Genomic DNA, 26,284 nt, shown 5'->3' on the forward strand with positions numbered 1-26,284 from the left:
AAAAGGAATCATTAGATGATGAAAACATCTGTGAGTGGTTAAATAGTGATGCTTATTAATTGTGATTTGAGTAGCTAAGTGATCCAGGATTTGTGAAAAAAGTGTATTCAGTAGAGGAAAACAGCGAAAATGAGGTGGTCCCTGAATTTATTGTGCGCATCAATGTACTAAAGAGTGTAAAATTCTTATGCAGGACAAAATTTGTTGGACTGTACTGATGTTTTGATGCTCCAGGAAAGGAGAACCAGTGACGGGAAAGAAAAGGGGGGGCCACGAACAGTTGTTTCTGAAAAAGTGTGTTGAGGTGTTAAGGTATATAATGTGTTTGTGTAATTTTGTAAATACGTTGCCACTTTCTCACATGGATTATACAGTGGCGATTCAAATATGACAGGTGGCATGGTTCCTAAACACAGTAAGTAGTAGTTTCTTGTAAAAAACATTGTTATTTTAGATCGTTATGTTTTCGGTTAGATATCTAGTCCTGTATCCATACTAAATTAGGTAATCATAAGCTTGCTGTACTGTCAAGTGCCTTTTGGAGAATTATTAAATGATGGTTTGGTATGCCATTAAAATGATGTATTCATAGGTAAAACTTTCTGGAACGTTTATGTCATGGGAAAGGAGAGAATTTGTAAACAGAATTCTTCCTCATTACTAATGCTGCTCTAGCTCACTCTGTCTGGAAGCTAATGCATGAGACATTGTATGCTAAAATGTTTTCAGTTTCTTTGTTGGTTCACCCACTGATACCCCCACTGCAGTTAATTTGGTAAATGATGTTGAGGATTTGAAAAATGCTCTCAAAGCTTATCACATTAGACTGCGTACCATTTCTGTTGACTGTTAGGTTACTATACTGAGTACTTCACCATGCAGTTGCTCTTAAATTATCAGTGTGAAGTTTATGGTGTGCTTACTACCAACAGCAAAAATAATTCAAACTCCGAATAATGTTGCCATATTCTGTCATATGAAACACACACTCACAGAACAAACTCATCGCAATTGCACCTTGATAGTTTGCATAAAGGGTCTTTAGTACAGTTGTTCCCAGAGCCAGTCCACGAAAAAATGACATTGTTAAAGTTAATATATTTGCCGTAAAAAAGGAAAACTTGAAAACTTATTCATCAGTAGAAGACGTAAAGTCATCATCATATATATTATAAAACTTTTTTTGGTTCAGTTGACCGTACTTCCAAAACCATCCACCACCAATCACTGGTTTTTATGCTATCTTTGGTTCCCCTGCTGTGCACTGTAGTGGTTGTGCTGCTGTTAGCTGTTGTGGTTGTGTAGATAAGAGTTTTGAAATAGTCCCAGTACAGTGTCTGGTCTTTCACAGCCATGTAATTTTTCAGGAGAAAATGTTTGAAGTTGTACTACAATAGTCTTGAGCTTTTACAAGTGTTCTAGAGCATTCTTGAATTGTCCAGATTACAACTTGGAGATGACACACATCACATTAATCTGCACCATGGCAGATCCCTTTTAAACAAGTAGTAGTGATACATAGATAACAGATTGACTGCCATTATTAAATTTGGACCATACGTTGCTATGCCACATTGATATCACGAATATTACTTCTGAAGCCAAATTGATTTTTTGCTGCAGATGTCTTCTTTTGAACATGTAGGATTAAAAGTTACTTCATAAAATGTCAATTTATGACTGATCTGGACTGATAAAAGGTGTGAGCCATATATGGCTCACATGGCCCAACAACATCATTTTAATACAATTATAATCTGTGGCCACATGAGCTACATGTTGCTCTCATGATTTGAAACCACAATATGTATAAAAAATTGTTGTCCAAAAAATGATTCAAACACTTAATTTGTTTGGTTGTAAAGGGTGCGGCAGCATTCATAGTGTAATTTGACATGTTTAGTACAATGACGTACTGAAGGAATGTGTGCCGCATTCGTGTACTAATGAGCTGCCATTTTGAGTGTGACGTTGATATGGAGCGGTGGAGTGCACAGCATCATGCCTTTGCTGTTGAAAGTTATTTCAAGAATAACGACTCTGTTATTGCTATCCAGCATCTATTTTGGCAAAATTTCAACTTCACACGTCATAGGAAATTTCCAGACAGTGGGTACAGGCATTTCGAAGAACAGATTATGTTTGCAATGGCAAGCCATGATGAAGTGAAAGAGCTGTGCGGACACCAGAAGCCGTGGAAAATGTTCGTGCTGCACTGTTGTGTAGCCTAAAAAGATCTGTTCGTCTTCATGCGCAAACTGTGCATATATCTGATCACTCATTCAGGAGAATATTACAAGATGATCTCCATTTTCACCCATATAAGCTGCAGATTGTTCAGGAAATTAGGTCTTGTAATTGGGTATCGTGCGAAACATTCTGCTTAACCGTGCGTGATCTCTTTCGCCAAAATCCACAAATGTTGCACACCATCTTGATGTCAGATGAAGCTCATTTTGAGTTACGTGGTTCAGTGACTGAACAGAATATTAGTTATTGGAGTGATGTAAACCCGCATGAACTGCACATCAAGCCCTTGCACAGTTCTTGTATCACAGTGTGGTGTGGAGTTGCTTCCTTTGGGATTATTGGCCATTACTACTTTGAGGATGACAGCAGTGTGACTGCAACTGTCACCAGTGAATGCTACCTAAAGATGCTGGAAGACTTAGTTCTTCGCCAATTAGGTATGGTGGATGTGGGACAATAATGTTTTCAACAAGATGGAGTGACCTAGCATACGCTCAGAATTTGCATTGATTTCTTGTGTCAGACATTTCCCGGTAGAGTAATCTCCCGTTTTGTGACATTTCGTGGCCGCCTCGCTCACCTGACCTTCCATGTGCAGACGTTTTTCCTTTGAGGCTACCTGAAGCAAGAAGTGTTCCGAATACATTGTGCCACAATTCCTGAGTTGAAGGATCACATCAGAACTGCCTTCGGCAATGTCCCAGGGAATATGTTACGCCAAGTTATGGAGAGCTTCCAATGCCGCCTAGATGAATTTGTTGTGCAGAGGGGGCATCATTTGACAGGAATCGTATTCAAAAAGTAATCCACACAATGGACAATGACTTACATGTTAGTAAATGGCATACTTTTAACTACTAATTGACATAAGAGGCAATAAATAAATTATAGTTGCTGCCTGATGGTGTGTTTTTAATATCCCACTATAAACTCTGCCGCGCCCTTTATTAGCTGCATATAATACTGCATTATTTACATTTTTTACTTTTTCTGACAATGTTCATGAATAAAGATCTTAGAATATTCTACTTCTTCGACACAGCATTGTGAATGTCACTAAAACACTCGTTGAACATGGTCACATTTATTGCATTTAGTGCACACCTTATTCACTTTCTTAGCAGCATCCTTTCTTTCTTCTGTTCTTTGCAGGCACTTATAATAGCCTGAATATCATCTTTGATTGATCTGCTTCACTCCCTCTACTGCCACAAGGTGATGGCTGTTATCTTCGTGGAACGGTTGTTGTGTTGCTTGTGGTTGTGGATCTATGGCATGCAATAGTAGCAGAGTCAGGAGCTCTCTGTAAGGAATTATTTGTATGCGAGACTTGGATCCTTTGTTTGCCAAGTTTTACAGCACTTGAGCATTTACAACAGATGTTCCAAAAAGGATTTCAAAAACCATCTTTCTGTACCATTTAACCGTATGCCAAAGTGTCGTTGAGTATGAGCTCATCTGATCGGATACATCAATAAATGACTTGGTGGCATTGTAGTCCCTGACTGCTTTGGATTTCAAAACATCCATGCCATTTTGATGTTTTGCAGGCACCATATCATCGTTATGTTTATATGTATCTCTGACAGTTGCAGTTAGGAATCACCAAGGCTTCCAGCTGCAAAAATATTGAGTGCTATGAACAAGTGTGTTCAGTGGAGCCACCACTTTTAAACCCATAGTTGAAACGCATTATTTGTGAGCTCTATGAGGCTCATGAGGCCTCTAAACATAACTCAGCATGAGCCAGTTATGGCTCACACGGCCCACAGTACAATGTATACGTGAACCGAATATGGCTCACGTGGCGTCACAACCCATGTAACTGTGAGTCAACATGGGCTCATGTGGCAGTCAATGTGTTAAAGGATGGATTGCTACTCACAGTGTAGTGGAGCTGTTGAGTCACAGACAGGCATAAAAAAAAGAGTGCTAAACAAGTCAGCTTTCGACCAATTCTGCCCCCCCCCCCCCCCCCCCCCCCACACACACACATGCAAACACAAATCACACATACATGGCCATGATCTCTGGCCGCAGAGACCAGACTGCAAGCAACAGCAGATGATGAGAGAGACAATCTGGGTGACAGGATAATGAGAAGGCTGGGTCAGGGAGGGGGGGGGGGTGATAGGGTGAGGGGGGGGGGGGGACAGTAAAGTGCTGCTTGTGGGAACATACAGGGCTATGGTGGGGAGAGTGTAGGACAACTTAGTGCAGATGGGAGGTTAGACTTCAGTTGGAGGGAGGGGGGGTGGGGGTGGGGGGGAGAAAGAGAAGTAAACAGACTGTAGCTGCATTGATGGAATGCAGGATATGTATGTAGACCTAGAGTGGGAATGAAAAAGGGGATAGGTGGGTGAAAGACAATGACTAACGAAGGTTGAGGGCAGTGGGATTATGGGAACAGAGGATATATTGCAGGGAGAGTTCCCACCTGTGCAGTTAAGGAAAGCTGGTGTTTGTAGGAAGGTTCCAGATGACACAGGTTTTGAAGCAGTCATTGAAGTGAAGAACGTTGTGTTGGGCAGCGAGTCAGCAACTGGGTGGTCCAGCTGTTTCGTGGTCACAGTTTGTGGTGGCCATTCATGTGGAAAGATAGCATGTTGGTTGTAATGCCCACATAGAATTCAGCAGAGGGATTGCAGCTTAGCCAGTAGGTCACATGATTGCTTTGACAGGTAGCCCTGCCTTTGATGAGGTATGTAAGGCTTGTGACCGGACTGGAACTGGTGGTGGTGGTGGTGGTGGTGGTGGTGGTGGTGGTGGTTGGAGGATGTATGGGCCAAGTCTTGCATCTAGTTCTATTGAAGGGATATGTACCATAAGACAAGGAGTTGGGAGCATCGGTAGAGTAAGGATGGATGAAGATATTGTGATACTGTGTAGGTTTGGTGGGTGACAGAATACCACTGTGGGAGAGGTGGGAAGGATAGTGGGTAGGACATTCTTCATTGCAGGGCACGACATGAGATAGTGGGAACCCTAGCGGAGAATGTGATTTAGTTGCTTCAATAGTGGCTGGTACTGAGTCACGAGGGAAATACTCCTTTGTGGCCAGACAATGGCACTTTGGGAGATGCTGGGTGACTGGAGAGATAATGCACAGATCTGCCTTTGTATGAGGGTTGGAGGGTAATTTCAATTTGTGAAGGCCTTAGTGAGATCCTTGGTATATTTTGAGAGCGACAGCTTGTCACTACAAATGCGGTGACCATGGGTGGTTAGGCTGTTGGAAGGGACTTCTTGGTGCAGAATGGGTGGGATATGTCAAAGTGGAGGTATTGCTGGTGGTTGGTATGTTTGATATGGATGGAGTACTGATGTTGCCATCTTTGAGGTGGAGATGAACGCTGCGGAAAGTGGCTTGTTCAGTTGAGGAGGACCAGGTGAAGCTGGTTGACGAGAAGCTGTTGAGGTTGCGAAGGAATGTGGATCTCGAATGTGTCATCAGTGAAGTAGAACCAGGTGAGGGGTTTGGGTTTCTGAGTGGTCAGGAAGGATTCCTCTATACTTGGGCTGCTTAAAGTTGAAAGGTTACTCCACAAGTGCTGTAAAATTGGCAGTATAACTCGCAAACAAAGGAGGAATGCAAGACACTCTGTCTTCTGAACCAATTACAGCACCACAACACAAGCCTGTTCTAGTGTCAGTGCCACAACATTGCCAGCTTCTGTGTAAACATTGTATGTTGGTGCATGACTTGTTGCTTCTGTGTTGTGATGCTTTGTGTTACTGCCTTGACTACAGATTTTGTTTATTAAAGAATGTCACCGAAATGGTCATTCTCCAAGTGACAATCCATTGCACTGTGGAGTGCCCTCAAATAGTCAGACTTTGGAATTGCTATAGAGGACATGTGAGATTTATGAGCAAGAAAAAGTATTTGTTTCTGTTCACGGACATGTCAATCCCTGCTGATGTTTTTTAGAGTGCATCTCGAAAACTCTAGGACTCGCTCAATGAACTGTTGTATGGGAAAGGATACTACTTCAAGACTCGCAAGATACTGAAGTAAACAGTGTGGAAAAAAGCCCTTGTGGAGAAAGCAGTGTGTTTTTAAGCTCTCCTGGAAAGAAAAAAGGCAGCCTTGTCCAGTTACAGATCTTGATTCATTCCAGACTGATGCAATTTGTCGGCACTTTTAAGGATATTGTAGCAGAAAAGAATGCCCCACAATAGCAGAGTTTCTAAATTCTTTAAAAGAATGTGAACTTTCTCAAGGGAGAAAATGTGTCTTAAAATGGCGTTAAAAAGTATGGGCATCTGCTTTAAAAAGTTAGGCAGCTGAATTATGTTATCAAAAAAGCTCACATCATTAAGGCTCATAGTACTTTCTTACATAAAATTGTAGGAAAGGCTATACATTCAATTATTGGTTACACGAAACCTGGTTCGATGCTGGAGAATCAGTTGATAAATGTTAGACAGTTGACACTCAGAATAGCAGTGGTCATCAGCCAACAGGAAGAGGAGCCTAATTAATTGTGGCCCATCCAGGTTCTTCAAACGGTTTTGTGCACAAAGAACTTTTAGTTTTTCAATTGAGAAAAACCTGTGATTATCATGATGATGTGGACAACCCATGATTTCTCCATGATTTAAAAATTGGTTGCTCCAATTTGGCGTTCTGACTGTGTTTGTAACGGATAATGCACCTTACAATTCTGTGATTTTAGAAAAAAAACCTCCAACAATTAGCGAACACAAAGAATCTATTGTGCAGTGGTCTGCTTTGCTGCAGACATGAGTATGACAAAGCTGCTGTTATATTCGGTTGTGGAACAAAATAAGCCTGTGACATCTGCGTATGTTGTAGATGAATTTGCAAGGGAACAGGGTCATATGGCAATTAGGCTAGCACCTCATGACTGCCATTTTAACTCAATTGAATTGGTTTGGAGTGATGTCGAGGCTTAGCCGGCCGAAGTGGCCGTGCGGTTAAAGGCGCTGCAGTCTGGAACCGCAAGACCGCTACGGTCGCAGGTTCGAATCCTGCCTCGGGCATGGATGTTTGTGATGTCCTTAGGTTAGTTAGGTTTAACTAGTTCTAAGTTCTAGGGGACTAATAACCTCAGCAGTTGAGTCCCATAGTGCTCAGAGCCATTTGAACCATTTTTTGATGTCGAGGCTTACATTCAAAATAAAGCAAGACATTTACAATAAAAGAAGTGGAAAGGCTGCTACGTGAAGGTCTTGCTACTGTAGACACCAACTTACAGAGGAAGAAAGTAATCCTACCCCCCCCCCCCCTCTATATTGCAACTGAGGCTATGCATCTTTAGCTTTATTTTGTTCTGATTGTGGACAGCGTGTTCTTTGGTATGCTTAGGTTTACATTATTAAATGACATTTTATATGCAGCTATTGCGGTAACAATTCAGGATGACTCCTCTTGGACATTGTCATTAATTTTGGTGTTGTTTATTTCCTAGTTTCATACACTATCGAGCACTTTTTCTGAGTAGTCATTTTATCCATTGTTAGAAAAACGTACTTAGGTGTACATTATTATGCAGCAGCTTATATACATGTTAATTGTAGCTTACATTTACAAAACATACTCCAAAGCTGTGAGTGTATGCGGTGGCAGCTATTGCAACCTCACAATCAGAGTACAGCCAACTCCACGCAAGATGTCAAGTGACAAGTTTCACTGGCTCGGGTATAGATGGCCCACGAATAGGATGGTGCCTGCGAGTGACTGTTGCTGTACCATGGGTTTGTTTGTAGGTGATATCTTCCAAGATGTAATAATTGTGGCTGAGGATATAGTTGGCCATGGTTACCAGGAAGGAGGTTGTAGGTTTGGAACCCGTTGAGTGTTGGGAAAGGCAGTGTTCAGTAGTGGCGAGGCCATAGGCATTAGGATGTTAGTGTAAAGGGAGGTGACTTCAGTAGTGATGAGGAGGGACATCTTATGGTGAAGGAACAGGAACTGTGGAGAGTCGATGGAGGAATTGGTTGATGTCTTTTACGGAGGAGGGCAGTCTGAAGGTGTTGGGCTACAAGAATAGATTGCCTCAGTGGGGGCACAGTATCTGGGCACAGTGGGGCATCCTCGGTGGTTGGGTTTATAGACTTTAGGAAGCATGTAGAAGGTAGGAGTGCAAGGAGAGTTGGGGATGAGGAGAGAGCGATGTTTGTGGGAGAGCTTCTGGAATTAGCCTAAGGATTTGAGGAGAGGCTGGAGATCCTGTAGAATTTCTGGAATGGGGTCACTACAGCAGGATTTGTAGATGGAAGAATCTGACAGCTGGCGGAGACCTTTCACCAGTTAAATCCTTCTTGTTCAAAACCGTAGTGGCGGAGTCTTTGTCAGCGAGTATAATTATAAGTTTGGGATCAGTTTTTAGGTGGTGGATTGCAGTTCTTTCTGTGGATGTAGGGTTTGCTTGCATGTTTAGGGATTTGGGGAATGATGTTGAGGTAAGGTTTGACGTTAAGAAATTCGGGAAAGTTAATGGGGTGATCTGGGGGCAGTTGGGGTGGATCACAGTTGGCTGGAGGATTGAACTGAGTCAGGAAGGGTTCATTATTGGATTCGGATTGAGTCTGATCGGTAGGTTGGTGGCGAAAGTGTTTCCACTGTAGGGACTGGGAGAAGGAGAGGAGATCTTTAAAAAGTCCAGCAGATTGAGTTTGGGAGTGGAGTGGAAGGTAAGGCCTTTGGAAAGTACTGATGCTCCTGTGGGAATAAGGCTTTTGGAGGAAAGGTTCATGCCTTTGTTTTGGATTTGTTTAGGTTCTGGATTCTGTATAGTGGTGGAAGGGAGTTTTTGAGTGTCTGGTAAATGTAACAGGTCTGTGAGACAATCCTTGTCAGTTATGAGGGACCAAGGTCTGTGAGGCAGTGCTTGTCAGTTACGAGGGGACATGGGGGAGGTTTAGAGGCTGTTGTAGAGGTGGTGGATAGTGGTCCAAGGTGGCAGTAAGAGGTTGAACAGATTGGATAGCTTTTTGAGGTGGTGTTGTGCATGCTGCCCTAGATCCTGGAGGGCAAGAGTTTGTGTGAGAGATGGTGTACAGGAATTCGGGGTTGCAGAGCAGAAGAATTTTATGGATGGAGATGAGATATTGAAAGGAGAACTGGAGATTTGGACCTGATTTACATGGTTTTGCAGGACTAGGTTGGTGAAAGCTAGGGCTGGCAGAACTAGAACAAGTTGAGATCACTACAGGAGGAGGAGTTGCAACTAGAGATGTGTAATTTAATGGGAAGACCATTTGGGGGAATTCCATGAGCCAGGCAACAATGCAGGAACAGTATGTAGGACTTTGTTCTGGCTAGGGATTAGGAAATTTTTCTGTATTGGCGCTGATGGGAGGAGTAAGGATCCAGGGTGGAGGATAAAAATGTGTAAAAATATGTAAATAACATACAAAAAATTAGCAAAAATACATGAGGAATATCAGAAAAAGGATGGAATAGATGACTTATGGAGAAACAAGATGAAACCTGATAGAGTAGGGCCGATAGTGAAAGGCAAAAACAAATTAGAATCAATGTGAAACACGATGGGACCTGAGACCAAAGATAAAAATACATAAAAAGACTAATGTGGGTTCTAGGTTGGTGTGCGGATATGTATGAAGAAGGGGCCTGCAAATGTGACTAGATTAGGTGATGTTAGTATGTGTGTACTGGAATAAGAGGATGAAGAGTTGAGGGGGGGGGGGGGGGCTGGTAGGACAAGGTAAAAGTTCATGTGACATAGGAAGATACAGAAAATAACACATGAAAATATGCAAGAGTGATGCAGGAAGAGGAGTCAGTCCTTGCTACCAACACCAGCTTTTCTGAATTGTGAATTGCACAGTTGTGAACCCTTCCTGTGTTATATCCTACATTCCTGTAAGCCCCCTGGCCTCAGCTGTTGTTAGTCACTGTCTTTCCCCCCCATCTATCCCCTTCTCTGTTTGCACTCCAGCACTACACAGTCCTCTATTCCACCAACACACTCACAGTCTTTTTAATTCTCCTGTTTTCCACTCCCCTCCCCCCTCCCTCCCTCCGTCCAACCACCCATCTGTATCTAGCTGTCCTATCATCTCCCCACCATGTTTCTGTATGCTCCCACAGACAGAATTTTACTGTCTGCCACTCCTACTGTGCTATCCCTCCCCTCCCCGCTCCAGACTCTTCCTTACCCCACACCAACCAAAATGCTGCTCCTATCATGTACTGTTGCTCTATGTCTGGCCTCGATAGCCAGGGATGGTAGGTATGTGCGTGGGTGCATGCGTGTGTGAATGCACTGAAGGTCTTTTGGCCAAAGCTTACCAGTTTAGCTGTGTTTTTGTTGTGCCTTTCTGCAACTCAACATATCCACTATATGGTGAGTAGAAATCTATCATTTTCATAATATTGTCATTATTCCATCCTGGATTTTCCATAGTAGTTACTTAGCCAGTCAGCTTTAAGTTTCATTGATCATTTTTCACAATAAATAGTAAGATGTGGAGAAAGTAATTTTACATTCACATTGCAAATTAATTTGTACATCTGGTTTGGTGCTGAACATTTCTAAGTATTTTTGAGAAAAAAAGGTATACAGATGTGAATTAGTGGTTCCTACCCATCACTTTTTACACATTACAATAACAGAAATTCTTCTACAGATTATGATGTTGAAGAGAAACTTCCTCAGTTTTTCATATTTTACTTTGCTGTTAGGCAGACATTTTATATCACTTCGTATGTGATCAGAACTTGTTGTTGTAGCATTGTCGCCCCTTCAACAGACGTCTAAAAGATGGTTGTGGGTGAGCACCACACATTATTCTTATAACACGTTTCTGAGCAAAGGAGAATTTCTTTAATAAAGATGAACTATCCCAGAACATTATTACATATTACATTATTGAATACAAATATGCAAAATATGACGACTTACTGATTTTTCTCTTATTAAAATTCGCAATGATTCTAAGTACAAATGTGGCTGAACTAAGTTGTTTTAGGAGTTCCAAAACATAGATTATCCAGTTCTAATTCTCTTCAATATGAACACCTAGGAATTTTGAAGTATCCACCCTATTATTTCCTTACTCTATGCAACACTTATCATTGATGTAGTATTCCTATACGTGGGGAACGAGTATGTTGTGTGTTTTTAAAATTGAGGATAAGACCATTCGCAGAAAACAAATCTTGGATACTTTTAGAACGTTCTTACCATTTCTTCTGTTTATGTATGTGTGATTGGATTTATTAAAGTGCCAGTGTCATATGAAAAAAGAACTGATTCTGCTTGTTGTATATTGGACAGAAGATCATTTACATACATGAACAACAATAGTGGACCTAAGATTGAGAGTTTGGGAACCCCATAAGTACTTCTCTCCAGTCACAATTATGTCCCGGGACTATATTGGTTGAGTTACTAAGTACAACTTTCTGTATTCTTTTGGTTAGATATGACATCCATTAGTTGGCTATACCATCAATCCCATAAAACTTCAATTTATCAAGGAGAATACTGTGATTCACACATTCAAATGCCTTATGTAAGTCACAGAAAATACTAACCAGCACTATTTTGTTATTTAATGCTTGTAAAATCAGATGAGTGAACATGTAAGTGCCATTCCCAGCAAAGCAACTCTTTTGAAACCCAAACTGATTTGCTGAAGATATTATTGTTTCTAAGCTGAGATACTATTTGGACATCATCATCATCATCATCTCAAAAACGTTGGAAAGAGATGTCAGCAGTGAAACAGGTCAGTGAAGAGTGTATTAATAATGGCATATTTCAGTCTCTTTGGGAAAGTGCCACCAGTTAGTGACACACTTCTTTATTTTGGAGAAGACTGGGCTTATTATATATGGGAGCAAATCTTCAATACTCGATTGGAAACACGATCAAAACCAGATGAGCTATTATTTTTGAGAGACTTTATAATTTTCTTAATTTTGATAGGAGAAGTTGGTGATACATTCATGTGACTGAATTTTACGAGAGTTACTATCTCTTCGTCCCTGTGCTTTGTACTACATTTCAGAAGTGAGTATTCAGTATTATTTGCTACCAGTGACTGACTCATCATTTATAGCCCTTCCATTCAGTTCATTAGTGATGTTATCCTGTTCCGTGGCTGGTCCCCCTGCCTCTTGTTTCGCTACATTTAATATAGCCTTCAGTCTGTTGTTGGAATTACTGATAGCTGACGTTACATGCATGTTCCTTTGTTTTTTTAATAAACTCCCAAAGAAAGCAGGTGTTGACAGATGTGAAAATTACCGAACTATCAGTTTAATAAGCCACAGCTGCAAAATACTAACACAAATTCTTTACAGACGAATGGAAAAACTGGTAGAAGCCGACCTTGGGGAAGATCAGTTTGGATTCCGTAGAAATGTTGGAACATGTGAGGCCAATACTGACCCTAAGACTTATCTTACAAAATAGATTAAGGAAAGGCAAACCTACATTTCTAGCATTTGTAGACTTAGAGAAAGCTTTTGACAACATTGACTGAAATACTCTTTCAAATTCTGAAGGTGGCAGGGGCAAAATACAGGGGGCGAAAGGCTATTTACAATTTGTACAGAAACCAGATGGCAGTTATAAAGAGTCGAGGGGCACGAAAGGGAAGCAGTGGTTGGGAAGGGAATGAGGCAGGGTTGTAGCCTCTCCCAAATGTTATTCAATCTGTATATTGAGCAAGCAGTAAAGGAAACAAAAGAAAAATTCGGAGTAGGAATTAAAATCCATGGAAAAGAAATAAAAACTTTGAGGTTCGCCGATGACATTCTAATTCTGTCAGCCAGCAAAGGACCTGGAAGAGCAGCTGAACGGAATGGACAGTGTCTTGAAAGGAGGATATAAGATGAACATCAACAAAAGCAAAACGAGGTTAATGGAATGTAGTCGAATTAAATCGGGTGATGCTGCGGGCATTAGATTAGGAAATGAGATGCTTAAACTAGTAAAGAAGTTTTACTTTTTGGGGAGCAAAATAACTGATGATGGTCGAAGTAGAGAGGATATAAAATGTAGACTGGCAATGGCAAGGAAAGCGTTTCTGAAGAAGAGAAATTTGTTAACATCAAGTATAGATTTAAGTGTCAGGAAGTCATTTCTGAAAGTATTTGTATGGAGTGTAACCATGTATGGAAGAGAAACATGGACGATAAATAGTTTGGACAAGAAGAGAATAGAAGGTTTCGAAATGTGGTGCTACAGAAGAATGCTGAAGATTAGATGGGTAGATCACATAACTAATGAGGTGTTGAATAGGATTGGGGAGAAGAGAAGTTTGTGGCACAACTTGACTAGAAGAAGGGATTGGTTGGTAGGGCACAGTCTGAGACATCAAGGGATCACCAATTTAGTATTGGAGGGAAGTGTGGAGGATAAAAATCGTAGAGGGAGAGCAAGAGATTAATACACTAAACAGATTCAGAAGGATGGGAGATGAAGAAACCTGCACAGGATAGAGGAGCATGGAAAGCTGCATCAAACCAGTCTCTGGACTGAAGACGACGACGACAACAACAACAACAATAAACTTTCTTATTAATTTAGAGTAGTTTTTGTAGTGTGTGACTACTGCACGATCTCCACTTGTTCTTGCTAAAAGATACATTTCTCTTTTCCTTTCACAAGAATGCTTTAATCTCTCTGATGATACATAGTTTTTTACATGGCCTTTTTAATTAGCTTATGCAGAGAGCTATTTTAGAATAATGATATGAATTTATCATGGTATAGATTAAATTTTATGTTAGTATTTGCTTCATTATAAGTTTCATCCTAGGTCATATCTGTAAACTATTCTTAAAAATATTTGTTTGGAATAATTGATTATTCTGATTCCCACTTGAGGAATATACATACTGTAAGGCACTATGTTGTTTATCCTAACTGTGCAATGTGATCAGAGAGAGCATTTGTTACTTGGTAAACAGTTATTTTCTTGTTTTGAGTTCCACCAAGGAGAAAGTGTTACCAGTTTCCTACTGCCTTCATCCACCCCTATTGGAAAGTTAATTACTAAGATCAAATTGAAGGATGCATATAAGTTTTCCAGCTCATTTTTCGTATCAGAACTTTTAAAAGTCTATGTTCAAGTCACCATAGACCATTAACAGCTTTCTGTTGTCTGACAATAGCACAGTAAGGAGTCCAGATTCCTCATAAACAATTTAAAACTTCTGATTGAAGATCAGTATACAGTTACAATTAAAAGTGAACTATTTTTCAGTATTAATTCGGAAGCACACAATTCTATGTGGTGATCACTACAAAATCTATTTGTCTCAATATTTTTTAACTAATGTTCTTACTTAAGTATCAACTCACCATTTTCCCATGTTAGTTCTGCAAGAGTAAGCTGGTATAGTGTAGTCTTTTTTATGTAACTTATCTAACCCCATGGTTATATGCTATTCAGACAGGCACAGAATGTCGTGCCTCTTCAGAGCTCTCTAAATGTCCCAAAAAAGGCAAGAAGCTCTTCTACCTTATTACTCAGTCCTCAGATATTTTGAAGAAATATGCGAAACTTACTTTCCAGTGCATTCTTAAGCATTTTGTGGGGCTCTTCTGACCTATTTCAGTTATTACAGGGCTGTCATGGCGCTGCAGGACTTCCACATAAACGACTTTTATAATCCCTGATGGTGTAATTACTGTTCTTAGCCAGGCTGTTCGCTCCTCCACATACTGCAATAACCTGATCCTCTTTGTCAGGAGTATAGACACATGAATAATGATCAAAAACTGTATCTGCTTACATACAGAAACTACATAAACAGAGAAAGATTGTGTGAACAATTAATTTTACCAACAAAAAATGATGTGATTCAACTACCAAATCTGTGAATACAGAATATGATAACAGGGGAAGAAGACTGTATTGAACTCCTGGGATAAAATAGTAAACAGAGATAAAAGCATAAACTTTCCAGTATAATTCAAAACTTCACTCAATGTTTCTGATTGTGCATCCACAGGAAAGAATTCCAATGTTGTTCATTGTATTTAAAAGTATTGTTATTTACCATACTGACAACTATATGTAGTGTGTTTCTGTTTAGTGTTTAGGACAACCACAAAACTTGTTCATCTTTACATGTAATGTGTAAGAATATCTTTGAATAACGGATAAGTTAGAAATTATTATTATTATTATCATTTTTTTTGGGGGGGGGGGGGGGCGGCAAGTGAAGTGGATCCTTTTCAGATACTTCAGTTATAAAAATGTTTCATTTGTCACATAGATTCTAGTGGATAGCATGTAGTAATGGTGAGTGTCTTTGTCTCGACAAACCATAGTAATTAACAAAATTTTTCAAGCTATTAACATAAAATAATTGATGTGAAAAGTTGGTGCTGCTTCGTGAACACTTGTGCCCACCCTCCCTACAAAAATGTAAGGAAAATAATTCCATTGTGGATACCACAGAAAACTACTCTAATTCAGTGCTATTACAAATTATTCTAATCAGTGCTACTACATCGTTCGCTGAGATAGCAGTCGAGTTACATAGATTCTGCCTCCAAGCAACGCAAAACTGCTTGTATGGTTCTGGCGTAAGCAAGATTCATAATCTCACTGAAGTAGAGTGCTTCTGAGCTCTGAAATTTAAGCAGTGACGCAGTTCCACTTTGCATCCAGATGGCCAGTCAGTTTACTACACATACTTCACATCTCATTTGTCACATCAGGCATGAGCAGAAAGTTTTTGTTAATCAGTCATTTACAGTGATCCTTATAAAGTATCAGCTGAAAATCGTATCATCCTAAGTACAAAACTTCTTTGTGAAAACAAGTCTACTTAATATACATTGAGAAAATCCTTCAATAATTAATATATACTGTAAAATGCTCTGACTTGGCACACAATAGTTAAATTATTTTGTTTATATGTATCTAGAGATCTATATTGTCTCTTAAGTGTTTCTAGTAGTTACTCTGTAACATTTACTTACAAAACATGAATAATATTATAAGGTTGAGTAATATCTTAAAGAAAGTTGCTACCACATTTACTCAAATCTAATCCGCACTTTTTTTCCACTTTTTGTAATCCAAAAAACCGCCTGCGGCTTAGAATCGAGTGCAAAGTAAGCGGAAGTTCTGAAAAATGTTGGTAGGTGCCACCACAACTAACTTCTGCCATCGAATATATGTAGTGCTACACAAGCATGCTTTGCAGGCACAAAGATAAATTCTGGCACCAAAACCTCTGCGTCAGTAAATAAATGTAAAAAAAAAAGTAGAAGACAAGCTTTTTTTCTCTGCCCCGAGTTTCGACCACTGCATTTTCATACATTATCCAACGAAGTAAATAGAAATTCCGTATTGTTCATCTTCGAATGTAGCAGCCTTTCAAATATTCATAGCAACAAAAATAAATTTCTTTACACAAAAATACCAACAATGCACAAGGCAAGGCTTTGTTGCACGAGTTGATACACTGGGGCTCGTTAAGATTTCAGGTAGCGACACCTGTTGCTTCGTGGTGTTTTGTGAAGTGCTTGTTGGTGTTAGTGAACCATAATGAAGCACTTTCATTATAGTGCCAAACTCAAGAGGGGAGTTATTTCTTTTGCGGAACGAAGTTCTAATTGTGCTGCAGGTCTGCGATACGGGATTGATGAGAGCAACGTCAGGCGATGGTGACTGCAGAGAGACAAATTATTTGAATGTTCAAGTAATAGGAAAGCATTTAGTGGGACAAAGTGTGGCTGATATCATGCACTAGAAGTGATTTTAAATGAATTTGTTAAGTAACAGCGTCAGAAATTCCTGCCTGTGAACGCCGAAATTTTAAAAATTAAGGCACATGAAACTGCTAGAGAGCAAAAGATTGAAAATTTTAAGGCAAGTCGCAGCTAGATTGATTTGTTTATGAAGTGCTGGGGTTTTCACTTTGGAGGCAAACTTCAGTTGCACAGAAGCTGCCGAAAAATATGATGAGAAACTTGTGAATTTCAGCGCTTCGTAATTAGGTGGCGCACAGAAAAGCAATACCTTCTTGGTCAGATAGGAAATGCTGACCAAACTTCCATATATTTTGACATGCCGTCAAATTACACGGTTGATGCCAAAGGAAAGAAAGACATAAGTGTTCTTACATCAGGGGGTGAAAGACAGCAGAAGTCCGTCATGCTTGCTTGCACAGCAGATGGACATAAATTACCCCCATTCATAGTTTTCAAGTGAATGAGTTTACTGAAATAGGAAGTGTTTCCAAAAACTGTAATTGTACGAGCAAACGATACAGGGTGGTTTTCGGAGGACATGGTGCTGGAATGGATTAGGCGTGTGTGGAATCGTCGTCCTGGCACAATGCTCGGTTTACGCAGTCTGTTGGTATTAGATGCGTATGTAGGCCATACATCACCTGCAATAAAACGAAAAATAGAGGAAAGCAAAACCGACTTGGCAGTAATTCCAGGCGGGATGACGTCAATTCTGCAACCACTTATCTGTTTGAATAAACCATGCTTAAACTCATGTACACAGACTGGCTTTCGAAAAGCGACAGACAACTGTATGGAAGTGTCTTCCAAATGAGACTGTGCAACAAGCATTTAAAAAATGTTTGATATCCAATGCACTAGATGGTACGGAGGACGATTCTCTGTATGAAGAAATGAGCAACAAAGAATCAAGTGATAGTGATTCAGGAACATGACTGATATTTTAAACATTTCATATAAGATGTATTACAAACCTATTAAAATTTTGTTTTAAATTTCAGCATTTAATTTCATCCTTATTTTATAAGTGTTGCTACTCTGCATTGCACAGGATAGAAAAGCGTGGGAGCTGCAGCAAACCAGTCTACAGACTGAAGACAACAACAACACACTATGCATTTGAAGTCATCACTAAAAATCTGCTACGACTATCCGACTGGCAAGACTGTTTGGGATGTATGTCGATATGGCCAACACTACATTCTAAAATTTTTCCTACCTGTGACAAAAGATGGTTGTTAACAGGAACTTTTGTGAATCATGAATCACATTTATTGTTCTCTTCACCATAAAAATAATATGAATGTAAACATTATGCCATGTATTCTTTCGTGTTTGTTGCCTAATAAACTATGAAACTAGAGTGAGACAACAGCAGACGCAGAATAATATACATATCATGTCATGTTTATATATGTATTATTCTTATGCTGAATAGTGATACAGTCAGAAATGAAGCACGGCAACTGACTAGATTTTTAAATCTAAGATGACTCTAATTTCTGTGCAGAATGCAATGTACTAAAGAGGCGTCTGGAAAGATTTTCAAACAGAGAAAAATTTTCGCTAAGCTCTCGTTCAGAACATCTATCATACGCAGTCTATTATTTGGTTCTTGTTGATCATTATCAAAGAAAGCAGCAGTGTAAGTAACAACAAATAGCAGTCTCTTGCCATTATTTCGCTTATGAGACAATTCCTCTCTTTTAATTTTTATTGTAAGCGGTGGTTGCTATGAGAGGCGACAGGTCATCAACACTTATCAGAATGCGAAAATGCATGACACAGAACAATAATGCATTTTCAGCTTAGTGTAACGTAAACACCTATAACAAAGGGAACGGCACTTATCAGGTCAAAGCAAAATAAGCAATCGATTCAAACCAAACTAAGCACGTGAAAAAGGAAGGATACCCGTATAAATACGGACAGAGTGCCTCACACATAGCAATGGCTACCTGGTAAGGCTTAACTGCTAAGCTTACGACTCGAACCAAACTACTGTAGCTGTATCTTCATCCATTCAAACTAAATTGTCTCTCATGTTACAATGGACCAACTTTGTTTCAATTGGAGGTGCGGTCTAAAGCTTTTCTCTCCCCTTGAATTTCGAGCCCCAAATTTCAGTGCGTCTTACATTGGGGAAATTTTTTTCCCCTTGATTTCAAGTCTCATTTTTCAGGTGCGGCTTAGATTCGAGTGTGGCTTTGATTCGAGTAAATACGGTAACCAAATTCTGTTAAATGAGAAGCATAACTACGAATCAGTCATGAAATTCTAAGTAACTGTACTCTTATGGTACTGACTCAGCTCCAACATCTGGATATATTTGAGATATTTGCTATCTACTTCTGCAGTGTTGGAGCACTGTATACTAAAAATGCACTGCAGAAGGCTGTCCAATAAGTCATGTTTGTATGATAAATGATCTCAGTATGGGATTTATATACAATATCGGATATTAAACAAAAACTGTTGGTACAAATTAATTTTGGTTTAATAAACCACCAAAACATTTCTCTGAGATTTCAATTTAAAACTTGCACTTTTATCATGTACTTTTTGGTTATGTGTCGTGTAATGTACCCTACCAATTCTTTCTTTCAGTGACCTTAGTAGCATCACTAGTTTGAAGCAAGTTATATTGAACTCATTCTCGCCACCATCTGAAGAGATAAAATCAGCTGCCTCATATGCACTTGGAAGTGTTGCTGTAGGCAACTTACCGCAGTACCTCCCATTTGTATTGCAGGAAATTGAGGCTCAACCAAGAAGGCAGTATCTCCTCCTCCACTCACTGAAAGAGGTTTGTTGCAGTGTATTATTTTCCATTGATGTTCATTGGCTAGGGTGTGTGTGTGTGTGTGTGTGTGTGTGTGTGTGTGTAAGATGAAAGAAACAGCTTTTCTTTTAGGTTTTGTAAAGAGTTCTGGGAAATTACATTACATGTTGGTAACAAACAACCAGGATCATTAAAGCTGATTTGTGTTTTTACTCTTCAGATCATATCATGGCAGTCATCTAGTCCTGGTGGTATTCAGTTATTGCAGCCATTTGTACCTGCTATATGGCAGCAGTTGTTTCGTCACTGTGAATGCGGAGAAGAAGGAACACGTAATGTTGTTGCAGAGTGTTTGGGAAAACTTACACTAATTGATCCAGGAGTCCTCTTGCCACAGCTTCAAAAGTCGCTGGCCTCAGAATCGGCACTTATGCGCACCACTGTCGTTACTGCAGTAAAATTTACCATTTCTGATCAGGTAAGTAGACATGATAGTTACCTGTTATGTCAGTTGGATTGCATTTTGACAGAAATGTCACGTGTGCTTTCAGATCAAATGATACTTAACCATATGATTGAGACTGTAGTAATCTGTTGTTGGTCTGTAACTCAGATTGAGTTAATTGAAATCATTATTTTAAACACAATGAAATAAATTCCATGGGCACGCACTGCATCTTCACCAAGTCAGGTCTACTTGTGCCATGAATGCTAGTGAAGAAAACACAGACTAAAGTCTAGTTTTGCCCTACATTTATTTCTCTGACAGATATTGATAATGAGGTAAAATTCTGTCATTTGTAAGATATTCAAATAGAAATAAAATCTGTATGTGAAAACTTGGACTGTTGAGTAAACAAAGTAATTCACACTGTAGTGATTTAGCATATTGGACCTTTAATGTTGTTGAATTCTATGGCCCTTAACTTTGGATGATAGAGTTAAAACTGTTGCCATCTTATTGGGTGTGGCACATACCATTTAACATTATGAACGTAGAATGGTAATATGTTTGTGTTTGCTTACAGTCTTTATCACAAATGAATAGCTGTACAATTCATGATTGTGTCCCAACTGTTTTAAATGAGCTGAATGTTATTTTGACATATTGTCTGTCGGTTTTTCTCTGTCACAACTGTTTTAAGTGAGATGAACATTATTTTGATGTATTGCCTGTTGGTTTCTGTCTCGGGATCCATGGCTGATGTTTGTCTACAGATTTTCATGACATTACACTAGCACATCTGAATGACATTGTCGTATGTTCTTCCTCCATTGGTGGCAGAATGGAGTTGAGTCAGAGATTTTGCACCATTGTCTAATGGCTTTCCACTGGTTATTATTGCTCAGGTTCTTCCCTTGCCACCTGCAACATTAGTTCACTGCAGCATTGGAATGTGGGTCTATTTATCATGAAGTTTTCTTCTTTGTTGTTGAACCTATTGTTATGTTTGTTAATTTCTATGGCGCTCCTAAAGGGAGGGGGGAGGAGGAAGTAGCTTTTCCACACAATGAAAACCTCTGTGTCAGTGAACTTCGTTATGTGGTTGGTTTTATCCAGTATGTGCTCCACCACAACCAATTTATTCACATGTGCCAACTTGTAATAGTGTTAATGTTTGATGATCATTCTGGAATCGTGGCCTGGCGAGTTTGAAAGTCTGCTGGAAGGCATGGACTTCGATGACTGCCCCTAGGTAGCACTGCTGTAATCTGCAAGCACTGTTGTTGCACCTGTAACTCTGTGGAGACATGCTGATCCTCCTGCCCTATCAGCATCTGTGGCTGCCCTTTTAAAGCCAGCAGTGCAGCTGCTCAGTCAGTTGTGATGTCACTATCAGGTTGTATTGATCTCCCTACAAAATGTTGTTTTGGTTCTGGGTTCACTAGTTATTACAGTTTTGCTCATGGGTAATTCACAGCACTCATCATTACACTGTGTAATCTCCATTCTCTCTCTTGTTGTTGTCCACCTGTTTACTCTCATGTGGCTCGCTGTTGACATCCTCCGCTCATCTCTGCAGGTTTTAAACTTGTTCCTGGTCTTGTTTGATACTGGTCACTATAACTGGTTACAGGGTGTAAGGTTATCAGCATTCCAAAGGCACAAAACTTGTGCAGTTCATGGAACAGCAACAGCAATGGCTGCTCTAGCAGCTTCTTTCAATAGCAATTTCAACAACAGACTGAATTGCTCTGTCAGGAAATTCAAATTTTGTACGATCGTTTACAGGTTCAGAGTTCCCAACCTATCCACCAGGCTGTGGTGAATTCCCAGGTGGAGATCTACCAACCTGTATTTCCACTGTGCGATGCCACCAAAGAGGACTGGGACATGAATTAGCAGCAGTTGAATCAGCACATTGGCACCTTTCAGATCTCTGATGAGCCTCTCAAACAGTGATCATTCTTTCTTGGTCTTCCCTGAAGACATTTTTCTTACTAAAGAAGTTGGCTCCACTCACAAATCGTGTTGCGCTCATGCTCAAGGATGTGTATTCATTGTTGTCACATTATTATTCCCAACGATTCAAATACAGTTGCATTGCGCCTCAAGTTCCATCAGTACCACAATTGGCTTGGCCAGCTGTACCGCTCTTGGTGACGGATTTGCAGAGGTCCAGTCGAAGTTGTGATTTCACTTGTACAAACCCTGCTTACAAGACTAGGTGTGTAGATTCTTTGATCAGACACCATAGTGGTCAAATTAGCTTCCACTCAGGAAGTAAGCACTTCTGCCCTAATACCAGGCAACCCTTCCCCGACACTATTTTGAAAACCTTGCACTCTTTTGAGATCACGCAGGCAGCAAGTGAACACCTCAATCCTAAGTAGGAGTGGTCCAGTTGCCCCCTTGGGGACAGAATTCTCATAAGTCCTTTCCTGACGGTGACGACATGAGTCATCGATTTCAGAAGTCGGTGGCCTCTGAATAGCCTGTCACACCCTGATGGCATAACAGTGAGGTCTCCCATCATAACTTGACTGCTTCACAGCCCACCATGTGCAGACTGTCCATATTGCTGGGAGAACTGCAGCTGTTGTCGGAAAGACAGGCATCTCCAAAATGTCTGTCATCAGCCATCAGGACAGTTGGATACAAACCCCATGAGAGTCAAGGGGCGATGCCTGAGCTTCAGGCATTTGTTCCTCAGGGCGATATTTCCACCACAAGTTGTTCATCAACCTCATGATTACAAACTGGGATGCCTGTTTTCAGGTGGACAATTTTGGTTTGCATGCCTTCTCTCTGTATGGATTCTCCATCACTGATAAGGTTCAAGTTGTCTCAGACACGGTTCCTTTCCAGGAGCTTCACGTCCTCGATACCACCTTTCCACCTCTATCCGAACCTGACCTGGCGTGCACTGCAGGTTTCAAGGCTCATATCTCCTTACATCCAGGTGCAGGGCCCTGTTTCTGCCAGGCACATCCCATAAATGTCTCCTTACTAGTGACTGTCGAGCTGTCAAGTAAGAACTCGATTGCCTCCGTGAAACTTTCCTTGCCAATTATGCAGATAACCTCCTCATTTCTTATCTTACCTTCACATCTAATTTTTAACATTCTTATGTAGCACTGCATCTCAAACATTTCGATTATCTTCTGTTGCAGGTTTCCCATAGTCCATGTTTCACCACTATACAATGCTGTGTTGCACGTGAACATTCTCAGAAATTTTTTCCTCAAATTAAGGCATATGTTTGATACTAGTAGGCTTTTGTCAGCCAGGAAAGCCCTTTTTGCCAGTGCTGGTGTGCTCTGCTCATCATGGGTTATTTTACTGCTGAGATAGCAGAATTATCTAACTTTGTCTGCTTCAAGATCACCAGTTAATTTTTTGAGAACATTTCTTGTGGAGAACAGTGTTTTTTCTTAGTACTTTAAAATGAACATAAATGGTCTCGACTACAAGAAACCTATCATTTTTGTGATTACCAGTTTGGTAGTTACTATCTTCAGATCTCATACTTTGATGGTAGGCAGTAGCGAAGAATGGAGCAGGCGTTAACGAACTCCATGAACTGGGAGCAGTGGACATTCGTGGAGTTTGTAACACCTGCTCCGATCCTTGCCACTGCCTGCCATCATGATGTAAAGTCTGAAGATGGTCAGTAACTTATCAACACAAAAATAAAGGTTTCTTGCAATCGAGACTATGTTAATTTTAAAATCCCCAATTTGGATGTTAAGTTTCTCGCTGTCTTCATTTTTGCTTCCTCATTATTTTTTTGTTTTTCTTCAGTTTAACCCTGGTCCATATTCTATTTTTCTTGGGATGTCCATTTTTGTCCTGTTGTCCTCAGGATAGGGCTCCCAGAGCAGTTTTCAGTTTATTATGCGGAATTGTGTGCCATCTTGAGGTAACTGGAGTAGATGGGACAGTGTCATGGTAAGAAATTCCTGATCTGCTCGTTATTTCCAAAATACCTCCTCACTATTGGTCATGTGTACCCCGCAAATCAGATGGTGCATGATGTGCAGAGCACTCTCCTTGTATTGCAAATACAGGACGAGGAAATAACTTTCTGCTGGGTTCCAGGGCGCATCCAGGGAAACACTTGGTGATGTGGCTGCTGAGGGGCCTTGCTCCCTTCCACCTCCTGCAGGATGTTCAGTCCCCCTGCAGGCTGTTCCTCATTTTTGACCAAGAAGACTGTGTGTTGGTGGGAGGCTCAGTGGCTGGAAGTGAGAGTAATAAGCTACTCTGTGTAACACCTTCAGTGGGACTGTGGCTTAACTCCTGACCACAGCAAAGAAGTATCAGCCCTTACATGACTTAGGGAGACATTGCCCATTGATGTGTAGCTTTCTCTGACGTTGTGAGGAGCCACCAGTGTGTCACAGATGTGGGACACAGCTATCTGTACAACATATTTTAATTCAAACAATTCTTGTGACAGGACATCGACAACTTTTATTCATTGTCAATGATAAAATTTCATAGTGTTGTAAAAATTGTTGCTAAAAAGAAAAACACTGCCTGTTTCAGGACATAAGTCCCATTATATTGAGTATCTTTTATATGATGACCTGAGGTTGATATGGGTCTCCTGCGGGTTCTTCCCTCTATTATTAATGATACTGAGGTGCATGTGATTCATCTTTTAAGATTTTGTGTGGAGTGCACATATGGGTTTTTTAGGTTAGAGAATTCCCTCCCTAGGCCCGACAAGACTCCTCCTGAGCCGTGGCAAGGTAGTAGTGGGCAAAATACAACAGGGAATAACAATATTAATGTGGTAATAGTAAACTGCAGGAGTGTCTATAGAAATGTCCCAGAACTGCTCTCATTAATAAATGGTCACAATTCCCACATAGAACTAGGGACAGAAAGTTGGCTGAAACCAGATGTAAACAGTAATGAAATTCTAAACTCAGATTGGAATGTATACCACAGAGACAGGCTGGACAGCGAAAGGGGAGGCGTGTTTATAGCGATAAAAAGTGCAATAGTATCGAAGGAAATTGATGGAGATCCGAAATGTGAAATAATTTTCATGGTTAAAGCTGGCTTAAACATGGTAATTGGATGTCTCTATAGGCCCCCTGGTTCAGCAGCTGTTGTGGAAGAGCATCTGAAGGAAAATTTGGAAAATATTTCGAGTAGATTTCCCCACCATGTTATAGTTCTGGGTGGAGAACTTAATTTGCCGGATATAGACTGGGAGACACAAACATTCATAACGGGTGGCAGGGACAAAGAATCCAGTTAAATTTTTAAAGTGCATTATCTGAAAACTACCTTGAGCAGTTAAACAGTGAACCGACTTGTGGCGATAACATATTAGACCTTCTGGTGACAAACAGACCCGAACTATTTGAAACAGTTAACGCAGAACAGGGAATCAGTGATCATAAAGCGGTTACTGCATTGATGATTTCAGCTGTAAATAGAAATATTAAAAAAGGTAGGAAGATTTTTCTGTTTAGCAAAAGTGACAAAAAAGCAGATTTCAAAGTACTTGACAGCTCAATACAAAAGTTTTGTCTCAAGTACAGATAGTGTTGAGGATCAGTGGACAAAGTTCAGAACCATCGTACAATATGCATTAGATGAGTATGTGCCAAGCAAGATCGTAAGAGATGGAAAAGAGCCACCGTGGTACTACAACAGAGTTAGAAAACTGCTGTGGAAGCAAAGGGAACTTCACAGCAAACATGAATGTAGCCAAAGCCTTGCAGAGAGAGAGAGAAAAAAAAAAAAAATACGCAAAGCGAAATGTAGTGTGAGGAGGGCTATGCGAGAGGCGTTCAATGAATTCGAAAGTAAGGTTCTAGGTACTGACTTGCCAGAAAATCCTAAGGAATTTTGGTCTTGTGTCAAAGCGGTAGGTGGATCAAAACAAAATGTCCAGACACTCTGTGACCAAAATGGTACTGAAAAAGAGGATGACAGACTAAAGGCTGAAATACTAAATGTCTTTTTCCAAAGCTGTTTCACAGAGGAAGACTGCACTGTAGTTCCTTCTCTAGATTGTCGCACAGATGATAACATGGTAGATATCGAAATAGACAACAGAGGGATAGA

The 26,284-nt window shown here is 40.2% G+C and overlaps 1 protein-coding gene across 1 annotated transcript in view; it reads left to right on the forward strand.

The window, feature by feature from the left end:
- Positions 1–26,284, forward strand: part of LOC126456966 (cullin-associated NEDD8-dissociated protein 1) — a 158,835-nt gene that overhangs the window by 103,695 nt on the left and 28,856 nt on the right. Inside the window, exons 17-18 of the mRNA XM_050092903.1 lie at positions 19,578–19,776; positions 19,973–20,230. Of these exons, the coding sequence (XP_049948860.1) occupies positions 19,578–19,776; positions 19,973–20,230 (457 nt within the window). The remainder of the gene's footprint in view (positions 1–19,577; positions 19,777–19,972; positions 20,231–26,284) is intronic.

Source organism: Schistocerca serialis, chromosome 2 (assembly GCF_023864345.2).
Source record: "Schistocerca serialis cubense isolate TAMUIC-IGC-003099 chromosome 2, iqSchSeri2.2, whole genome shotgun sequence".
In the NCBI taxonomy this organism is placed as follows: domain Eukaryota; kingdom Metazoa; phylum Arthropoda; class Insecta; order Orthoptera; family Acrididae; genus Schistocerca; species Schistocerca serialis.